This window comes from Ursus americanus, chromosome 3, assembly GCF_024610735.1.
Source record: "Ursus americanus isolate L20-20 chromosome 3, mUrsAme1.1.p, whole genome shotgun sequence".
NCBI classification, from domain to species: Eukaryota; Metazoa; Chordata; class Mammalia; order Carnivora; family Ursidae; genus Ursus; species Ursus americanus.
The window spans coordinates 60,172,547-60,193,930 of NC_142129.1; the positions used below are offsets into that span (position 1 = coordinate 60,172,547).

At 39.8% G+C, this 21,384-nt stretch overlaps 1 protein-coding gene across 1 annotated transcript in view; it reads right to left on the minus strand.

The window, feature by feature from the left end:
* The window catches only part of SCIN (scinderin), a 75,188-nt gene that overhangs the window by 3,951 nt on the left and 49,853 nt on the right, over positions 1-21,384 (minus strand). Inside the window, exons 8-14 of the mRNA XM_045793133.2 lie at positions 20,578-20,793; positions 18,359-18,480; positions 12,663-12,753; positions 10,231-10,401; positions 4,136-4,313; positions 3,736-3,857; positions 551-628 (exon numbers count right to left, since the gene is read on the minus strand). Coding sequence (XP_045649089.2) covers positions 551-628; positions 3,736-3,857; positions 4,136-4,313; positions 10,231-10,401; positions 12,663-12,753; positions 18,359-18,480; positions 20,578-20,793 — 978 coding nt within the window. The remainder of the gene's footprint in view (positions 1-550; positions 629-3,735; positions 3,858-4,135; positions 4,314-10,230; positions 10,402-12,662; positions 12,754-18,358; positions 18,481-20,577; positions 20,794-21,384) is intronic.

Consider the following 21,384-nt stretch of genomic DNA (forward strand, 5'->3'; position numbering starts at 1 on the left):
ACAAAGGCTAAAAAACAATAAAAAATAAAACCAACTATCAGATATGGCATTCCAAATCCCCATTCATTTTCTCCCAAATAAAGATATACATAACAGCAACATACTTTCCGTGTATATTCAAAACTATTCTGTGTCTGTTTCTTCCCCAGGGGAAAGGCTCCCTGTGGAGCCTTCTTGTCAGATTTCAAGAAGAATTCCGAATCTTTGACTTCCCCATGGCACTGTACCCCCACGGCACTGTACCCGCTAATGCATTTACTAGTTAAATGAATGGATGAATGCATGAAGAAATTAGGAGTGAATAAATTTTACACATAAATGAAAAATAGAAGTTTTTCGCCTAAAACTATACAGCCACAGACGGTAGCATGGAACTTTTTTCCACATTAAGAAATCAATTTGCTATACGTACCAGTTTTATTTTTTTGCCAAACTGTGAGTCTTTTTAAAATACAGCCTAAATCCATAGGTCCATTTATTATTAGACTTGCCATTTTACAAAGCAGGTTTTGCCAGCTCCTAAGTATAAGTGCACCAAATACAGTTTTACCTGTTCCCAAGCATCCAGTAACATGACATCATCTTCTGCTAAATCATCCTGGGTGAACTCTCCTGGAACTTCTTCAATCTGAAATGCATGAAAAAGCCTTAGGATCAAACAGTAAAGCAATCATTTTTCTAAAATATAGGATACCAATGCATTGTATTATTTTAGAGTACCACAAAAGTAAAGTTTGGTAGTCATTTTTTTGTTCTTTCTGGGTAATAAGGATTTAGATAATTGTTGGACACCCAGGTGGCTCAGTCAGTTAAGCATTTTCCTTTGGCTGAGATCATGATCCCAGGGTCCTGGTATTGAGCCCCACTTCCGGCTCCCTGCTTGGTGGGGAGTCTGCTCCTCACCCTGCTCTCATCCTCTCTCTCACTCTCTCTCGCTCTCTCTCTCATAAATAAAGTCTCAAAAAAAAAAAAAGATTTAGATAATTGTTTCTTTGTTTAATCGTCTATCACAAGCTGATGGAATCTTCTCTGGGAAGCACGGTGCTGACTACGAACACGACACCTGAACGCCTCAGGGAGGCTACAGGCAGTTGGACCACAGTTCCTCTTCCAGTCCCTTGCAACAAGCTGCTTCATAGATTTCCATTGTCTTCCTCAACCCTAAAGACATTTGAGTATATGGTCTAAGTATTCAGTTGTCTTTTATTTTGTAGGTCAAGACTATTTTAATAAAATCAATAGTCATTGGTCATTTTCTAAATCAACAATTTTTGACAAGATGATATAATATTCCATATGCAAAGTTTTATTTTTATTATTTTTATTATTTTAAATGTGTTAAATCATGTTCTCTGTAGTTAACTTTAAAAGATATGTTTCTTTTTTTTTTAAATTTTATTTATTTATTTGACAGAGAGAGAGACAGGAAGAGGGGGAACACAAGCAGGGGGAGTGGGAGAGGGAGAAGCAGGCCTCCCGTTGAGCAGGGAGCCCAATGCGGTCTCCATCCCATGACCCTGGGATCGTGACCTGAGCCTAAGGCAGATGCTTAATGAATGAGCCACCCAGGCGCCCCTCTGTAGTTAACTTTGAAGTTGACTAGGGAGGGTTAGTTTAATGCACCCATTACCAGTGAGCAGGTATTAATCCGAAGTTTCAAATTTTTAAAGGATTCTGGATAACGAATCCCCCGAGCCTTAGGAAGGTGTGGTAGATGGGGCTGTAGTTCCTAGTACTTCACTCCTTCCCTCTGCTGTGTGACTTGTAGTACAGTTGATTAAGTGGAGGTGGCCTTGGCCTCCTGGGGCCCTCCTGTACTCCTGGGCTCAGTCGTGGGAAAAACAGGCATGAATCCAACCTGCAGCCCAAAGGAGAACCTCCCAACTGGGCTGGGCCTAGATAAACTTGGTCCCAGGCAACCTGCAGCCTTCTGAGCATAACACGTATTTATTGTAACCTGATGAAATTCTGAGACTGTTATACAAAAAACAGATGAAAACTACTTACAGAAGGCAAAAACTTTGTATTATCTTTTTTTACATTATATTTACCAATCACATAATGATTTTAAAAAGCAAAAAATTTAAATATCACTCAATGTCACAAGGCACTGTTCTAAATCCTTTGTATGAACAACTAATTTAATATTCACACAATTCTATGAAGTGGGTACTAGGATTATCCCCATTTTACAGGTGAGAATGCTGCAGCACAGAGAGGGTAAGTAAGGAGCCTAAGGTCACACAGCTAGTAAGTAATATCACAAGTGAGTGATATTGCACAGGCAGATTGGTTCCAAAACCTGTGCTTTTAACCCATAGTCTCTGCTGTCTCGTGTGAATCTATATGTCTAAAGTCTGCTTTTTGATTATGATAACTAGATCAAATACTTGTCAGTGACATTTCTTTTCCTTAAATTGTGAAGGGAATAGCTGGAGTTCCAAATATCAAACAAGAAAATGAATAGGTGTAGGAGAAAAGTGTATTTCCCTTAAATATGTTCATGACAAAAACAAGACTAACAGATTTTTTTTAAACCTAAGAACGAAGCCTAGGTATTATTTTTGTAAAATACATCTTCATTGGAGACAAGCATGTCATTTACAGCAATATTAGCAATTAATACTAATTAGAAATTACAGAAGCATTCATTGAAAAAGAAGTTGGTTGGATGCCATATCAAATTAACAGGCAAAAGAGTAAAATAACAGATTTTTTCTGACAAGTTTCTAAAATACAAGGACTTCCTAGAAAGTAGGTGAGCAGTTGTGGTGCCCAACAACCAAATATTTATCACAATTCAAATCTTTACTTTGAACCTTCAATTTTTAGGTCAAATCACTTAAAGTCTTCAAGTGTGGTTTGAACATGAGCAGTTTCTTCCTCAAAGCATTTTCTTTCTACCAAGTACTGTAGCTGGGAAAAGACTTAGACAATTTTCGTGTGTGTGTGTGTGTGTGTGTGTGTGTGTATGTGTGTGTTGTAAAATAAAGCTTGTCTTCACCAGGACATGGTGACCAAATCTTTAGATCGAATTTTACATAGGAAAGAAGTTTGTCCTTTAAACAAAAAATTTACTCAAAAACCTACATGTCAAACAGAGAAAACAGAATTTTTATGCTTAAACTGAGATGGGGGGCACTCCCAGATATTTTGGAGCCCAATATGAAATCAGTCTTGTACACTAGATACTTCAAAATGTGTGGAACTCAAAGCCTGTGAGTGACTATAAAATAAAAGCTTCTTGCTGATTTCAGTTCATTTGCAGGTACGTATGTAGCTTTCTACGATTCTACCCGGTAATCATAATATTTTCATAATATTTCTAGTCGGTCAACATGGTGAAACTTTTTATTCCCTGGGAAATTTAAGTGTGAAACTGACACAGTTTGATCAGAAACCACCATGGTTTCCCACAGAAAGTGTCAAATTAGTAAATTCAACCATATGCATATTCATATAGCAACAACCTCATGCTGACACAGGTGCAAAGTAGTTGATATTTTTAAAAGCGGCTTGATTTATAGAGTACTTTACGGTATTCCTTTGCTTTCACATCCATTATGTCGACTCTTAAAAGGAGCCTGTGTAGAGTTAAGAGGATCATCTGTTTGCAGATAAGCAAGCTAACACTGAGAATCAGAGCACCGACGAGGCTGCAAAGTGTTAGAGCCACACGAGAATGCCTCTCCCAGTGCTGTTCCGTTCTACCCCAGTGTTCTGCAAGACACTCACGATGAATCGTCCAGTTTTGTTAGAGCAGCCGTAAAGCCGAGGTGGATGGTCTTCAGCCTGGGTTTCTAGCAGTGGGGAGGTCTGGTAGTGTTTCTTTCCTCCAAGGGAATTCCAAAACTCCTCTGTGAAAAACACAATGAGTTACCCAATGCATTTCCAGGAGCACAGAGCTGGTCTTGCCTTACATTAACAAATGATATTAATTCACCTTGACTTCAATGTTAAGAAATCACTTAAATACAGCAGGTACCATCACCTACTTTTGCAACTAATGGAAGGATTTGTAATGCCCTCTAACTGTTACGAAGGTCCTATTTATGAAAAAAATAAATAAATTACATGATTAGCAATTATACCAAATACAAGTCCTGGCTAGTGTCCCTGACCCCACGGTACACACCTGGTTCCTGGCCCTCCTGAATCCTTGTGGTTTTGCATTTGAGGACACTTGCCACATACTCTGCTCCTTTCTCCTCTTCCCGGCTAGCACCTTTCCCAATCCAGATGTAGCCATTGTTTTGTCGCAGTTTCAAGACAAAAACATCATTGGAATTCAAAGAATATGCATCAACATCTACCTAGAGTATAAAGAAAAATAACACAGTAATTCAAATTCATTGCTACTCCCTCAATAAACACGTCTGAGAAGCTGTGACAGGGACAAACCATCCGTTGCCTTCTGTCCTGATCCCAGGGTGGCACTAGGACACACTCTGGCATTAGAAACAGTAGTCGCACTTTGCTCTGTATCACTTGAATGCTCAACTGCCCACAGACAGCAGCACGGGGCTCTACGAATAAAATTAGCCAAACCTAAGTGAGCAGTAACAAAGATAATATTCAGAGAAACCATAAGAACAAGTATGGGCTGTAATCGAAGTTTGGAAAGCGGGTGTGACAGACACAAACAACACGCATAAAGCAAAGACGCTCTTTTTCTCTCCCCACTAATGAGGTTTCCAAGTAGTCAAAGGGACACCTACCCAAAGCAATCCACAGATCTAATGCAATCCTTGTGAAAGCACTGACAGCATTTTTCCACCAAGCTAGAACAAACAATTCTAAAATTTGTATAGAACCACGAAAGACCCTGAATAGCCAAAGCAATCTTGAAAAAGAAAAACAAGACTAGAGGCATCACAATTCCAGACTCCCAAGGTATATTGTAAAGCTGTAGTGACCGAAACAGCATGGTACTGGCACAAAAACAGACACAGATCAGTGGAACAAAATAGAAAGCCCAGTAATACAGCCATGCTTATATGGTCAATTAATCTTTGACCAAGGAGGCAAGAATATGCAAGGGGAAAAACACAGTCTCGTCAACACATGGTGTCAGGAAAACTGACAGCTACATGCAAAAGAATGAAACTGGACTACTTTCAGGTGCCTGGATGGCTCAGGTCATGATCCCAGGGTCCTGAGATCGAGTTCCACATGGGGCTCCCTGGTCCATGGGTAGCCTCTCTCTCTCTCTCTCATGAATAAATGAAATCTTAAAAAAAAAAAAGATTAAAAAAATTAACTGGACCACTTTCTTATACCATACACAAAAATTAACTCAAAATGGATTAAGGACCTAAATGTGAGACCAGGAACTACAAAAATGCCAGGAAAGAGCACAGGCAGTCATTTCTCTGACATTGGCAATAAGAATGTCTTTCTAGATATGTGTCCTGAGGCAAGAGAAACAAAAGCAAAACTAAACTATTGGAACTACATCAAAACAAACAAACAAACAAACAAAAAAACTTCTGCAGAGCAAAGGAAACAATCAACAAAACTAAAAGACACCCTACTGAATGGGAGAAGATATTTGCAAGTGACATATCCAGTAAAGGGTTAGTATCCAAAATATATAAAGAACTTAAGTAACTCCACACCAAAAGTACAAATAATCCAATTAAAAGTGGGCAGAAGACATGAATAGACATTTCTCCAAAGAAGACATCCAGATGGCCAAAAGACACATGAAAAGATGCTCAACATCACTCAGCATCAGGGAAATGCAAATCAAAACCACAACGAAGTATCATCTTACACCTGCCAGAATGGCTAAAATCAAAAACACAAATGTTGGTGAGGATGTGGAGAAAAAGGAACCCTCATGCACTGTTGGTGGGCATGCAAACTGGTGCAGCCACTGTGGAAGACAGTACGGAGGTTCTTCAAAAAGCTAAAAACAGAACTACTCTTGATCCAGTAATGGCACTACTGGGTATTTACCTAAAGAATCTAAGAACACAAATTCGAAAGGACACACACACCTATGTTTATTGAGGCATTATTTACAATAGCCAAATATGGAAGCAGGCCAAGTGTCCACTGATAGATGAGTGGATAAAGAAGAAGCAGTATATATATTATTCAGCCATAAAAAGCAATGAGATCTTGCCATTTGTAACAATATAGATGGATCTACAGAGTGTGATACTAGTGAAACAAGCCAGTCAGAGACAAATACCATGTAATTTCACTCATATGTGGAATTTAAGAAACAAAACAAACAAAAGAAAAAAAAGAGACAAACCAAAAAACAGACCCTTAACTATAGAGAACAAACAGGGTTACCAGGATTAAGAGTGCACTTATCCTGATGAGCACTGAGCACTATATGGAAGTGTTTAATCACTATATTGTACACCTGAAACTAATATAACACTGCATATTAACTATACTGAAATTAAAACAAAAAACCCCACCAAGGGACACCTAAAAATCATAAAACAGGGACTGGAGTCCAATGTTGGCAAAAAGATAACAATGCAAATTCACTAAAGCATTCTCCAGGCTCAGATAAATGATAACTCAAATTGTAAAAGACTCTTGCGGATTAGTAACACAGCGCTGACATGCCCCTTCCTTTCAACCAAGAAGCTGTGGCCACCGTCTGGGATCAGCCAGGTGAGCACAGTTGTGCTCCCTGTGGCCACCCAGGAATGAGGATGACCCACCTGCGCTCGGACTCTGGCCTGAGGAGGAGGCTGAAGGCAGAACATCAGGGCAGGACAAGCAGGTGCAGTCTCAGGCCTGGGAGTGAGTCCGAGGGTCCAATGATGGGCGTGTGCCTTCATGCCTATGATCTTGTGATTCTGTGACTCTTGTCAGACTCTGTGAGAACCTCTGTCTGACCATATGACTACGTGACTATGGCAGGATGTGTATGACTTTCGGCACCACTGTAGGACTCAATGTGCTGAAGAAGAACCAGTGGGCAAGTCTGAGATGGAGCAGCTGTGAGAGAGGAAGGAAATACCAGTGTGGTGTTCTGAGGGCCAAGTGCAGAGGACATTTCAAGAAGTTTGTGCTCAGCTGCCCAGTGATGGTGTTTGGCCAACTGGGTCAAGCTGCCATCAACTACGTGGAGAGCGGAATTTCACCAGGTTCACCAGGACCCTGTCTCCAGAGACAGCACTAGAGGAGGAAGGAGTAGTTGTTGGAACTTTAATTTTTTATTTTTTAAATTAAAGTACAGTCGACAATCTGTTGGAAATGTTAAAGATGTGTCCCAGGGGCTGGTAACATTCAGGAAAGTAGGTATCGTCTTTTTGCAGTAGGAACAATGCCTCTTGGACCAAGATTCAAAGGAATCTACCAGATACGATGATGGAGACTGATAGGAACCAGGACTGCCAATTTCTCATCCAAATATCTCCTTATTGGTAGAGAGGGAAGAGCTTGGATGATAGGGGACAGCAGACCCACACACAGACTAGTGTGGCATCACGGAAGTAGTTCCAAAATAGAACATTATAAAGCTTAGCTTCCCCGGAGATGAAAACAGAAAGCCTTACAAAGAATGATTTTGATGAGCGCATTTCAGACAGGCTGGGAATGAAAAGGCCAGTTTAAGAGGCTGCAAGCAAACAAAGGAACCACAGCGCATACAGCTCACATGTCTCGTAAAGATGTGCCTGCTGGGAAGAGACCAGGAATGCAAGGATTCTCGACTCTTCCACCTGAAATCAGCTGAGAGTGCCTGAGGAGGAGAGCTTAATGGTTAACTTGATGGATTTTTTTAAAAAATTAGTCATAATCGAACACATGAGAATCCATGTACAGAATGTTCTAGATGAGGTCAGTCAATACATATGCTAGCCTTTAAATGATATGACTGAATGAGATCGCCATGGAAAGAGCCAAGACTGAGCCTTGGGGGTTTGGAGGACACACAGAGGAAGAGAAGCAGAAACTGGATTGGTGTGAGAAGCGGAGTGAAAACACTCTTCAGAAGCTTCTTAGAAATCTTGGTAAGTGTGGTTGCTTCAGAGGCCCTAGTGAAAAAAAAATAGCGTTTCAAGAAGCTAGGAAAGGGTGACTGTGGCAAAGGCCCGTGGAAGGTTAAAGAAAGGGGTTAGAAAAGATACTTTTGACTCGGTGAAAGGCCGGCACTAGATAAGAGGCTGGGAGTGGCTGGAACAATACCCGGGGAGAGTGGCTTTACAAAGAAGAGGCTTAACCATGTAGGGACAGGGAGTCAGTGAGGACACTGCTTTTGAGGGTCTGTGCTCTTAAGGATGGCAGTGAAAGGATATGGCAGCTGGGAGGATAGGGTTACGAAATAGTTTTTAATGGAAAACGGGAGTCTTTTGAAGGCATGCTTGTATTCCGAAGTAAATGATCCGGAAGAGAAGAATACCCTGAAGACAGGGAAGAGAAGGGAGATTCCTGCCCGCCAGCCATAATAATGAACTGGAGGTGAGGTAAGAACAGGGGACAGAGGGAAATCCAGAGAGTCCGTAGGAAGTCAAGAGGGCGGGGGGTTCTGGACAGAAGTCGGGGGTGGTGGTGGTGGTAGAAATTTGGCCTTAGGATGGGAGTCACATTTTATTTGTTTATGTAATAAATATGTATTAATTTATTTACCAATATATTACTTTTTACAAACATTACTTTGTAATATTAATTTATGGATAAGGGTATATTGGTATTAATTTATAAAATAATTTAGTATTTATATGTAAGTATTATAAAATATTTATAAATTGTTAAATATAAATAAATTACATTTATTTCACCAAAGAGGCAGGAAGGAGAATATATATGTACAGACAGGGGCACATTGGTGACATCAAAGGGGAGTAGATACGGTGACTCCTGTGTGATTACATTTATGTTCTCTGAGAACTCTGACTCAGTGCTCAGCGGAGAGTAGGCATGTTGGAGGTTTGGAGAGGGAAGACACGAAGAGTGTGACAGATGGAGAGGGTTCGTGGATTCAGGTTTGAAACTGGAAATTGCTGGAATGTGCATCCTAGAGCAAAGGGGTCAAACAACAGGAGAGGGTGGTCAGAGATTAGATGTCGGAAACAGATTTTCCGAGGTGCTACAATTATAGCAAGGTTTAGTACAGGACCAGGTGAGTGTGAGATAAGGGGTCAAGGACAAAACTGTTGGATGAGAGAGGCCAGAGGGATGGAGTTAGTGAGACAATGGCTAAAGCCACCAAAGAATAAGAGGGGAAGGTCTGGCAGTTCCATGGGTGATGGCACAAGGACACTGAGGGAGGGAGAGTCTGTAAGAAGGACAAAAGTTAAGGAGGCAAGAGTGAGCAAGGAGGGTACCCCACCCACCCCCCTACCTGGTAAGAGGGCACTGAGGAAAAACAACATCTGCACGTGAGGGCTGCATGGGAATCTGTGTCCTCAGAGGATAGCCACAGAGCAAGAAGGTAAAGGGGGAGGCTGGTTTAGAGAAGAGATTGCAGGTGGAGGGTATGCCATGACCCAGCTGGTTTCAAGGGCTCAGCCGAATGGCTTCTGTGAAGGGGAAGGGTTGGCAAGTGGGTCCAGGTGTAGGGATTACAAAATGTGTTGGGCAGTTTAGGGGTGACTGGGGAGACTTGGATTTCAATAGCGACGGCGATGTCTGGATTATGAAATGTGATGGATGGTCCTGAAGGTCAAAACACTCAGCCATATAAACACCTGGGCCTGCTAGCTTGTCTGTACCTAGAGGTCATCTTGTCTTCTGACCTGTGACATAGGGTTTGATTTCTTTCTCAGCTGCTGTCAGAGACAGCTTATTTGGCCGGTTGAGTTATGGTTCTGGCCCGATACGGTGAAGCTTGCTTTCCACATTTATTACACTTGTACAAACAAGGGATTTCCCTCTAGAGTTTCCCCTGTGTGACCACCTGACCATCACCTGCCATCCATCTTTCTCCAGGCCTTTCAGTGATAAAGCTTCAGGCCTTTGACCATTTGATTTGTTATATGACTCTTGAAATTCTTTCTTTCTTCTTCTTCTTCTTCTTTTTTTTTTTTTTTTGGTACAATGCAGTTGAAAAGTGTGATATCCGGAGTTAACTTTTTACTTGGTTCTCCTGCTTTTGTTTTTTGGTTTTGTTTTGGTTTTTGTTTTGTGGACAATGGATTAATTATCGAAATAGAGGGGATTTGCTTGCCAATTTTTTGAAGACTAATATTTGTTGATGGCTCTGGTCCACTGGGAAGTCCATGAACAGGGCACATTTTATTGAACGCATGACATTACCTCCATAATTCTGGTGATAGATGCCAGGTTTCTCCGGACTTGAAAGAGGCGTGTAGGGGGAGCGGGTGCCTGACCTCCTTTCTTTGATGTTCCATTCTTGTAAATAATGAGCGGTTTGTCTTTGAACAAACTCAGCAGGTGAGCTGGCTCTTTGCCTTGGGAGACTCGGATCTGGGGGGCGGGGGATAAAAGAAATGTAATGAAGGGTGCAATGAAGGAGGGTTGTATTTCCACATGTGTTATTTTCCTTTTTGAAAACAAAACAAAAAATAAATAAGAAATCAAGAGCAGGAGGCATGATGATTAACAGAAAACATAGGTTAATGCTCATCACGCACAGCTTCCTGGCTGACCTAAGAGCCTTTGACTCCAGACACAGCTCGCCAAGCCGCTTCTAGGGGAACCATCACCGTATGGCAGCGCTTCCTGCTTCCAGAATGTATACAGCTGTAAGCATGTCCATGTACATCTCCCCAAGAGAAAAAACACCAAAGTGCTGATGTACGCCATCGTTGGTAAAAATTACTCTTTTTTCAAGAGCACCAACTCTTCACAGCTGTGTAGTGACACACTTGTTTCTGAAATGTTTTGGATCTTGTTCAGAAGGTAAAGAGATGTGCATTTAAATGCTTCCAAAAATAAGATGACACCAAAGCATACTCATTATTTCTACATCTCTCTAACTATGAGATGAAAAAATGATGACAATCTGGCCTCTGAACATCAAAAATCTTGCAAAAATAAATAGAATGTATTTTCTACTTTTTATTCATAGAAATGGTAATAGATTTGCTGAATATAAGCACTTTAAAAATATGTAATTTAAGGACTTTTCAGGATAAGGAAATTGAAGAAAGTAAATGGTAAATTATTTAATTTCACCTATTAGTTTAACACCACATACTGGATTAGAAACGAGTTTCTTATTTCTTACATAAATTATTGATGCAGTTTTTTACATAAAGAGTTCAACTTTCGTGTCAGCTCTCTATTTTTTTTCAATTATTTTGCCCTATGCTAAAATTGAACTGTCTTATGCACCCTGGTGTGTCTTTTTCTAGAAGCCAAGTAAAATGGGACTGCTGATGCACATACCATAGCAGGGAGGCCTAGGGAGCACTGAAAATAATTAACTTCACAGATATCTTTCTTCTTCATTTTATTTAAAAAAATTTTTTGAGTAAGTTCTCTGCCCAACATGAGGCTTGAACTCACAACTTCAAGATCAAGAGTCACATGCTCTACTGACCAAAACTGCCAGGCGTCCCCCACAGATATCTTCCAATTAGTAGACATTCAAATAAGCAAGTAGCAACTTATAGAAATGTCTTTTAAGTCAGAACCCCAAAGCTTGAGGTGAGGTTAGCTACGATTACCTAAAACTGTTGCTGGCTTGGCATTTCCCATAACAGTGAGAAAACCTCAATTGCCAACATAAAACAAAAAACAAAAAACAATGATTAAGACCCATTTTCCACTGTTAAATTAAAATAAAAGAGATAAAGGGTAAGTTGAAAAATTTTCACTATTGTTAACATACTCTACAAAGGAATTTAGAAGAGCAGTACAGGACTGGAGCGGTTTATACATTATTGTAAACTACTGCCATCTAGTGATTAAACTAAACATTACCATTTCATTGTGAATTTAGGATTTGACAGGCTAACAACAATGGAAATTCATTCATTGGGTATATCAAATATTTTATTACAAAATACAGAATTTATAAATCACAATGTATGTCCTCAAAGGTTTTGCATAATTTGGTAAGGAACACTTTACAGATCAATTAAATGACACTCATGACACTCATAGTTCTATTCTATAGCTAGAAATATTTCATTCAAGAAGTGAATATAATAGTTCATGGGAAAGTAGAGTTCAGTGCATTTAAAGAATTCAGTCATCTTGCTAATTGGTAAAAAAATAAAAAAGTTAATACGAACCCTTAAATTTAGATCTAACTTGCTTTATATATCGACTAACAAGTACCAAGACGGGAAAGAAACCAGCTGGAAGACCAGATCTGGCATCCACATCTTAGATGTTATGTACTGAAGTACCTGACTTACCTCTCTGTTTAATGTTATCTTTTAAGAAGTAATTACACACTTACAAAGATCTGAAAACTGGAAAGTGATCAGCTGGACATAATAACTTGGGCAGAACAGTTTTATGTCAAATAACTGTCAATTCTTTTGGCTCCTTAGATCTGTTAATAGTTTTTTGTTTTTTGTTGTTTTCTTTTTCAATTTTGTTTGCTCCCTCTTTTCCAGAATCTGTGAGAACTAGTATGGCATAAGAGTAGGAACATTTAAGTTGCAAAATGAAAAAAATGTAATATTTAGAAAATGTCAAATTCCCATCCCAACTAGTCATTGGGTTAGCAAAACTTTAATGTGTGTGAGTTCTGGGAGTGAAACTACCCCCACCTGCACAGCCTGTCCTCCGAGGGACCTATCCAACTGAACGGTCAGGAATGCAGATGTTGTCAGCTCGTCTCTTGTGGCATTTGCTCCTTGCCTGGAGGAACCAAAGTAAAGTAAATTAGCTTGTATTTAAGTTTTAAGACTTTCTAGTGTAGGCATTTCAGAGACTTACGTCATTAGGAAAGATCAAGATGAAACTGTTTTGACATGATACGGCCATAGAAGATATCGTTTTTTGAAAGCACTAACATTGAGCCATGAATTGCCCTGTGTATTGCCTAGAATGACACACGATAATTATATTTTTATCCTCGTTTTATAGGTAAAGAAATTGAGGCTTAGCTCCTTACATAGCTTAGCGAAGTAATCGGGTCTGTCTCATTTCAAGTTGGAGCTGCCTATTTTGGGAAACCATCTCCACAGTAAAACTAATCCATTTGAGTAGAATATGAGCCTCATCTATTAGGCTGGATATTAGAAGCATCCTATCTTCACATGAACATTTGGTGACCATAGTAACAAATGTCTGGACCCAGAAAAATCAAGGAAAGAATCATCAGAAGTAGGTGATGGAGTGGCCCCATTTTGTCATTCTAGCAATTCTTTAAAGGAGTTATCCATAAAACCGTAGGAGTAGCTGAACTACCAGAGACCCAGATACAGGTCAATAAATCAGTTCGTCCAGTTCATTTGCAATTTCTCTTTCTGAGGTAGCTTGTGGCTATAACCCTAGTCACTAGCTTAACCTGTAAAGCAACCTTTGGGAGATCTGCTTATTTGATGAGTTTGTGGGTGGAAAAGCCGAAGCACTGGGCATGGTTTGTTTCTAGCCAATTCTCCCATCTCTGTCTGACTAGGGGTTAGCAGGAAAAATACTAATCCTGGAATCGGATTTCAGAAGTTAACCATATCAGGGCGTCTGGGTGGCTCAGTCGGTTAGGTGCCCGACTCCCGATTTTGGCTCGGGTCATGATCTTGAAGTCATGAGACTGAGCCCTGAGTTGGGCTCTCTGCTCAGTGGGGAATCTGCTGGAGCTTTTCTCTCTCCCTCTTCCTCTGCCCTTCCCCCCAACTCGAACACACAGGTTCACTCGCTCTCTCTTTCTAAAATAATAAATCTTAAAAAAAAAAAGTTAACCATATCTTTTCTTCTGAAACCTTAAGAGTGACCTACTTGTCCAATACCCAGAATAGATTAGCAATAACCTCCCATCTTGGGCAATACACACATACACAAACACATACACATTACCCCAAAACACTGGGTACAGGAAACATATTTTGCTTATTTCAGAATATTTCATTGCACCAACAGAGTCAAATGATATACAAATGTTCTACAAAGGGGGGAAAGAAAGAAAGAAAGAAAGAAAGAAAGAAAGAAAGAAAGAAAGAAAGAAAGAAAGAGCAAGAAAGAAAGCAAGAAAGAAAGGGAGAAAGAAAGAAAGAAAAAAAGAAAGAAAGAAAAAGAAAAAGACGCTCATGTTAGGCACACATTTAAAAGAAAATAAAAAATATTTCCCCTAATAAAGACACTCATAAAAATATAGTCTTTTAAAGCCAATAGCCTAAATTTTTCAGGAGCCTATAATGTTAACAAACACTTCTGTGAGCCACTGGGAGCACAGAGTGGGGAGTAACACAGAGCTGAGGATGACCGATGGGTCTGTCACCACCTGTCCCTTCTCGGTCACATCTGCAGTTCCCTGCCTATTTCTCTATTTCCTTTTTTCATTCTGTAGGAAAACATTCAACTGACTATAGACAATATCACCGAACTTTTGTCTCTATTTCCGTTTTTTTTCCCTGATGTCTTTCAACCAGCAAACCTGGAAAGCCTCACCAAACTCCTGCCTTCTGACACTCTCAATAAATTTTTCACTACTTACTTCCAGCCTCTCTTCCACTTCATGTCAAAGTGACCCTTGCTCCCATCCACACAGATTCAGACTAATTTGCTTTATGGATCTATGACCCAGGGGGTTGAATGCTCCACTACAACTAAGACATAATAAAGTTGCTCTTTGCTTCTAGTTTTGAAAACCTATGCTTAGGGGTGGGGGGGTGTTATTAGGGTGGGGGGCAATCTACTCTGACATGATTTCTTCTTTATAAACCTTTGGCACGTGTTACTCATTAAAAATAAATGCTGCAGGAAAATAGAATATACTGCTTTAAGAGATTCATCATTGCCACTGTTCAATGTTTGTTCAATTTCAACTCCCTGACATTCCAGAGAAAAGATCACTGCTGAAATTATTTTTCTCCTACCATTCTAGAATGTAAGTGGTTTCAGAAATTTAAAAAAAAACAACACAACAAATATGTGTATTCAGTAGTCAATTTAATTCTAGTCCTTCATCTTTTACTGTGCCTCTGGACTTAACTATTTACATCCCTGCATCAAAATTATCACATAAACTGAGGAGTTGTTTAATTTGAAAGCTAATCTTCAAGAGATCTGATTATTTTCTAAATGTCTCTTTGTTGCCTTTACAGAAGCTTTTGAAGTCCTGCAAACCATACTTTGACAAACTTACATAACATCCAGGATATTAAATGTCAAAGACTCTCAAAAGACTTTCAAATATCTAACTTATATTCTTGATATCTCACAAGAAATGATAAATTATCATAGAAACCCTGAACATGTAAAATTGGAAAGAACTAAATGACTTCTTCCTCCACCCCAGTCCCATTCCAAAGAAAGTAACTATTAAGAGTGCGGCATATTCTCACCTTTTCCCTTTGAATTTTTTACAGTGAGGGCCAAATCTGCCCTCCTCCTAAGTTTCTTATCTCAGTGAATGAAACACTACCCTCGTGTGCGTGGACCAGAAATCTGGAGTCACCCTTGATTTGGTCACCTTCCTGTTTCCCACGGCCAGTCTTTCAGATGACAAGGCCTTAATACTACAAACGCATCTTATCCGTTCCCTCCCTGTTGCTTTAACACTGAGTTCTGGCCACATTATCCTTCAGCTGGATTACAGCAACACATTCCCGATGGCCACCGATCTTCTCCCATCAGCCCATTCTTGTCAACCGAGTAATTTCTGTAGAGGAAAAGCCAATCATACCGCTCCCCCGAGCAAACTCTTTGACTGGGTCCCAATGCCCTGAAAATAAAGTTCATCCTCCCCAGGATAGTTACAAACCAATTCACAGGTTGGCTCCTTCTGATTTCTCTGATTTTATCTTTTGCTCCCTAACTTGGCTCCAGCCATATGTCGCTACTAGTAAGTTAGAACACACTTTCCCTGCATTGCTTTAGAACAATTTCTCAATTCGCTTGCCTGCCTAGCTGCTACTTCTGTTCCCACTTAGATGTCACTTCTAGGCACCCTATAAGTGGGCATGGTGTCTTATCTAGAATTCCCCAAAGATCTGCTGGGTTTTATCTTAAAATCCTTCACACTTCATTGAAATGCCTGTTAATCACCTGCTTCTTTTTAAAGTATAAAATCTTGGCACATGGATTTTTTTTTTCACCACTGTATCTTTAGTATCTATCTAGCACATATCTTGGCACATAGAAAGTGCTCGATGAATACTTTCAAACGATTTGAGAAATAGTAACTGCATTTAACATTTATCATCTGATTTAGTCTGTTTTAGTTACAGCCACATAGTTATTTATGTAGATTGCAAACTGTTAATTTTTCAAATAGTCTCTTGAATTGCTTGTTTAGTCTTTCTTGTTTGCTCTAAGTGCCACAATCAATGATATTTTTTATATACAAAAGAGAGTTAAGAGGAAGACCAAGAAACAGAATGTAAAAGAAAAGCTGACTGAGAATGACTGATTTATCCCTATGACTGCCATACTTTGCACAAACACTTCTCCGAATTAAAATTTTGGAAGAGGAAATCGCAAAAGAAGGACATAGCTTATATCACAGTATAGCTGCACTCAGCTTTAGACTTAAAGAGAGCTGTGTATCAAGGTGTGAAATGTTACTTCACCAGTTACCACAGCTGTGAATTTGGGTTAAGTTATTTAATCTGTCTGATTCTCCCCTCCCTTTTTGTCTTTTGAAAATAACCTGGTTGTGAGGAAGACACATAATAAATGGAAACATCTAGCATTTTGCTGGCACAAACATGCTGCTCAAAAAAATGGTTGCTATGAAGATGACATCATAAACACAGAGTTAAGTGGCTAAATACATTAATCTTTGACAGGATATGATGGGAACCGTTGCCTAAGACAGTGCAGTGCCTGTTAACCATGAAAGTGCGTGTGAATCATCTGGGGATCTTGTTAAAATGTGTGTTCTGCATTAGTGGGCCAAAAGTGGGTACTGGAATTCTATATTTCTAACTAGCTCCCAGGTGATGGTGATGTTTCTGGTTCCCGGACCACCCTCTGGGTACCAACACCCTCTAGGATAAAGACGATCATCCCATCTCCTGAACTTGGTTGGGCTCAAGGCACTGGTCAGTGTAAGTGATAAGTGGTCACATACATGTGTGACCTTCATCCTTATAAGAGGATGGAGGTGACTCTGTCATCTGGTAGGACGTTCACCATAGAGAAATGTCACCATATCAGCAAAAACCTGTGTCCATGTACACTCAGGACACCCACTGAAGATTGCCATCACCATGTAGGAAAAAGTAGGATCCTGATTCACCCTTGTACCTTCTACCCACACCTCTCAGTTTTAAGATCTTTTCTGAAAATTTTTTTCTTTTTTCCAATCTCCTCAGAACTATTTTATTTTACCCGATTTCACTTAATAAAAAGTTTGAAAAACCCACACTATATGCTTTGTTGCAAAATCCCCATCCCTTTGGAATAGCCCAGCATGGTATGTATACTTGACTTACCAGATTGGACATTCCCCATTGATCAGGGTCTTGGCACTGAACTCTTAAGTAAATTTAACCTTCAATTAAATCATTATGCAAAACCATGTAAGATGTGGATACACTGGCATTTTTTTCTCATTTATTGCCACAAATTTCATGAGGACCAAGGGTAAAAATGCATCAATTTGAGGTCTCCAGAGTATGAAACAGAATCATAAATGACATATATCCCTTAGAGGGTTTGCCTCACTGCAGCTTTGCAGCTCCAATTAGGATGGACTTCTATGCATTTTAATAATAAGAATACGTGGTAGCCAGTGCTGGCCAACTGGAGTTAGCTTGCATAGGAAGTGAGATATTCAACTACACATTCATTAAAAGAACACTATGTTTGGATACCAAAATCTTTTTCCTAGACTAGAAAAGATGATTTTTTTAAAGATGATTTATTTATTTATATGAGAGAGACAGTCTGAATGTACATGAGTGGGGGGAGGGGCAGAAGGAGAGGGAGAGAGAATCTCCAGTAGAATCCCCGCTGAGCTGGGGGCCTGAACCAGGGCTTGATCTCACCATCCTGAGATCTTGACCCTGAGATCATGACCTGAGCTGAAATTAAGAGTTGGAGGCTTAACCAACTGAGTCACCCAGGTGCCCCTACAAAGGCTGATTTTTAACTAACCCTTCCTGCTTGTGGACAAGAGCTACAAAATATAGTCAGAAGTCATAACTGAAAGAAAATACCACATGCATGCTATACAAATCTCACTGGGGTAACTATCGGATAATTCTACCCCATATCCCACAGAATTTAATGAAATGTAACTTCGGAGCAAAATCTGTCCTCCTTGGAACTTGAGATCTTAAGAAAGAGGAAAACTTACCACGTGTAGATGATCTGTCCTCTGGGATAAGTGTAGAGTATAATGTAGCAGTCACCACCATAGAACTCACCATATGAGTTCTGGTCAATTTCGATCCTACCATTATTTTCTACACGCCAAATCTGAAAGGAACGGAATGTGTGTACCAAAATTAAAATTTTCTTGATCTAATAGTACTTCTCAGGAGTTAAATTTTTTTTTTTTTGGTGTACATCTATTGTTAAACAACTTTTAAATTACTTTTCTAACTAGCTTAAAAATTAAGCAATGAGAAGAAATTTTATCAGTTTGACAGTTTGTTCACTGATTTTTTAAGTGCATACATATATACACTATATATATATATACACTATATATATACATACTATATATATACATACATATATATATATATATATATATATATAGTAACCTCCATAGTACTTAACTCAGTCCTGAGCGTATTAATACATACCTACCTTTTGATTGATTAGTGAAAATAACACGAGACTCCAGTGGAACAATGAACTAAAATATTTAGCTCAGAAATATGTTTCTTAACTTGCATAAAATATTTCATCCAATGGGAGATAACTTGTTTATTAAAACAATTTTTTACCCTGCACAGTAAGGCATGAAACTATTATTTCCTCAGGCAAGAGTGGCAGATCGGGACCAAATAATCAAGATGCCAGTTGCTTGACTATTTTCAAGAGGCACCACCTAGGCATAAGACTGAAAAGATAAAAGTAGGCAGAACCAGTTTTTTTTTTTTTAGTTTCTCATCTTCATCACAGATTAAAGACCCTTCAAGTTGGAGAGATGAGAGCTATAGATGGACCAGGAAAGTAACATGGGAGAGTGTGCCAAGCACTGTGCGCCTGCCCCTCCTGGGACGGCGGCGGGGGGTGGGTGGGTGGGAGGATACACTCCTTGCTTTGAAATTTGGAGATGAAGGAACGATAGTGCTTTCCGAGAGAAGCACAACATCCTGGTGAGCAGGGGAGAACCAACAGCACTGCCAGGCTAAACTCAAAAGCCTAGAGAAAGCCCCCAGGCTTCCGAAGTCCTGGGATGACTCAGGACTTCTCAGAGACAACGTGACCTGACAAAAGGAGACTACAGCTGGGACATGGTGCTGGGGAGGCAAATCTGCCACGAGGCTGTCCTGCTGTGCTGAGCTGCAGAAAAGCATATGTGAGACCAGAAGCTGATATTCCTTGGACAATGGCCAGGAGGGCCACTTCCCCCTTTGCACTTCCCACAACCCCTGGATGGCTTAGATGCACACTTCACGTCTTTGAAAAGAGGCAAAACTACTTCTTTAAATCTCTTTCCCATATACTTTGTTCCAAACATTGTTCCAAGATAAAATACTCAATTCCTGCCCTCAAGGAACTAACGAGAGGGCTAGGAAGAAAAATAAACAGTTTTGCAGTCCTTAGATGATAGTTCTGTGAAAAATATTACTTGTGGTTTGAGCACAGAAAAAGGCTGCTCCAGGGCAGAGGGAAGGCTTCTCAAAGAGGTGCAGCTTGTGCCCTCAGGCAGTGGAAGGTTGAGACAGTGAGGAGAGCAAGGATCAAATCCTGGCAGACCTTGCAGGTCCAGCTGAAGATGGACAGTCTCAGGAAGACTATGGAGAGCCATTAAAATATTTCATAATAAGATGTAACATTACCCAGTTAACTCATTAAGTTAGGTGACTCAAGAGTACAGGGTGAAGGAGAGTTGAATTAGGGAGAATTATTAGGGGGTTGTTAGCAATTTTTGTCAAAAAAAGGGAATAATCAACAAATAATTTGAATGCTCTAAAAATATCTGTGCTTTTAGCACATGCCCAGTTTGCTTCTGTGAATAACTAATGGTCGTTGGTACATTCAGAGCAACTTGCCCTCACTGGACAATCCCAGTTCCAGGAGCCGGAGCAATTCTGGACCAGGCAACAAGATGTCTGGGTTCCACGTCACATCTCTAAGATGATGATGAGGTGATCTTGCACAAATCACCTGACTTCTTGGAATCTCAACACACACATTGTAAAATAGGATTGAAAGTCAAAGAGTATCTCTTCCGGCTTTAAATTCCCTGATTTAACATACAGTCATGGACCACCTTTATTAATAAGTAAAATTAACAAGTAAAATGACAAAGTTTGTAGTCTTCTGAAGTTACATTTCCAGGTGTACCGGCATAAGTGGGCTTGATGAAAACAAACACAAACAGAAATAGCCAAATACCTCTACTTTGCCGGAACCATCATCCACCATATTGTGCTGGGCGGCCATCTGCGGAGAAGTATGTAGTTTTGAGGCATCAAATGGAATTTGTTTTATTCGAGCCACTTTCTCGGTGACATAGACTTTCCCAAAGCCATCACTCTGATCTTTGTCTCTCCAGTCCTTAAAGAACTGTTTGAAGATTGGTGTTTCCCCTCCTTCTGGAAGAACTTGAATCTAAAATTGAAAACAACAAAAATTATTATAAAAAGAAAATAGATTGAGGAAAAACATTCATCCAGGAGTGGAGAAAAAGCTAAGGAAATGAAAAGACTGTCTTGGTTTCTGTGATGACAGATGTAAACTTAGAAGCTGGGATCCATAAGTGAATGTAAAATGGAAGATTATCAGATATGAAGGTCAAACAATGCAACTCTGCTTTTTGTCACAACTAAAGTGATTGCCACTGAATTTGGATGTTTGAAGTAAGAACAAAGTTCTTTCATGTTCTCATAATAGTCAAATACGTATGACTTTTTTTCTGCATTCAGTTTATAAGAGATCTGTGACCTGGAAGAAATGATTTCATTGTGTTCCTTGTGCCAGGACACAAAACTGAAGAGAAAGGATGAGGGTGAAAGACTCAGAAAGGGAAGAGTAACTAGTCAGGTGTCTAAGCTGATGTTGATGAAGCCAAATACTATCTGGGTATTAGCCCATGTCTGCACAGTTTGCTCTAAGGATTAACTCGAAAGTGCTCTCAGTTCATTCAACTGTGGTCAATTATTTTAACTGAAATGCTGTGGAGGAAGCAGATGGGGTCTTTTT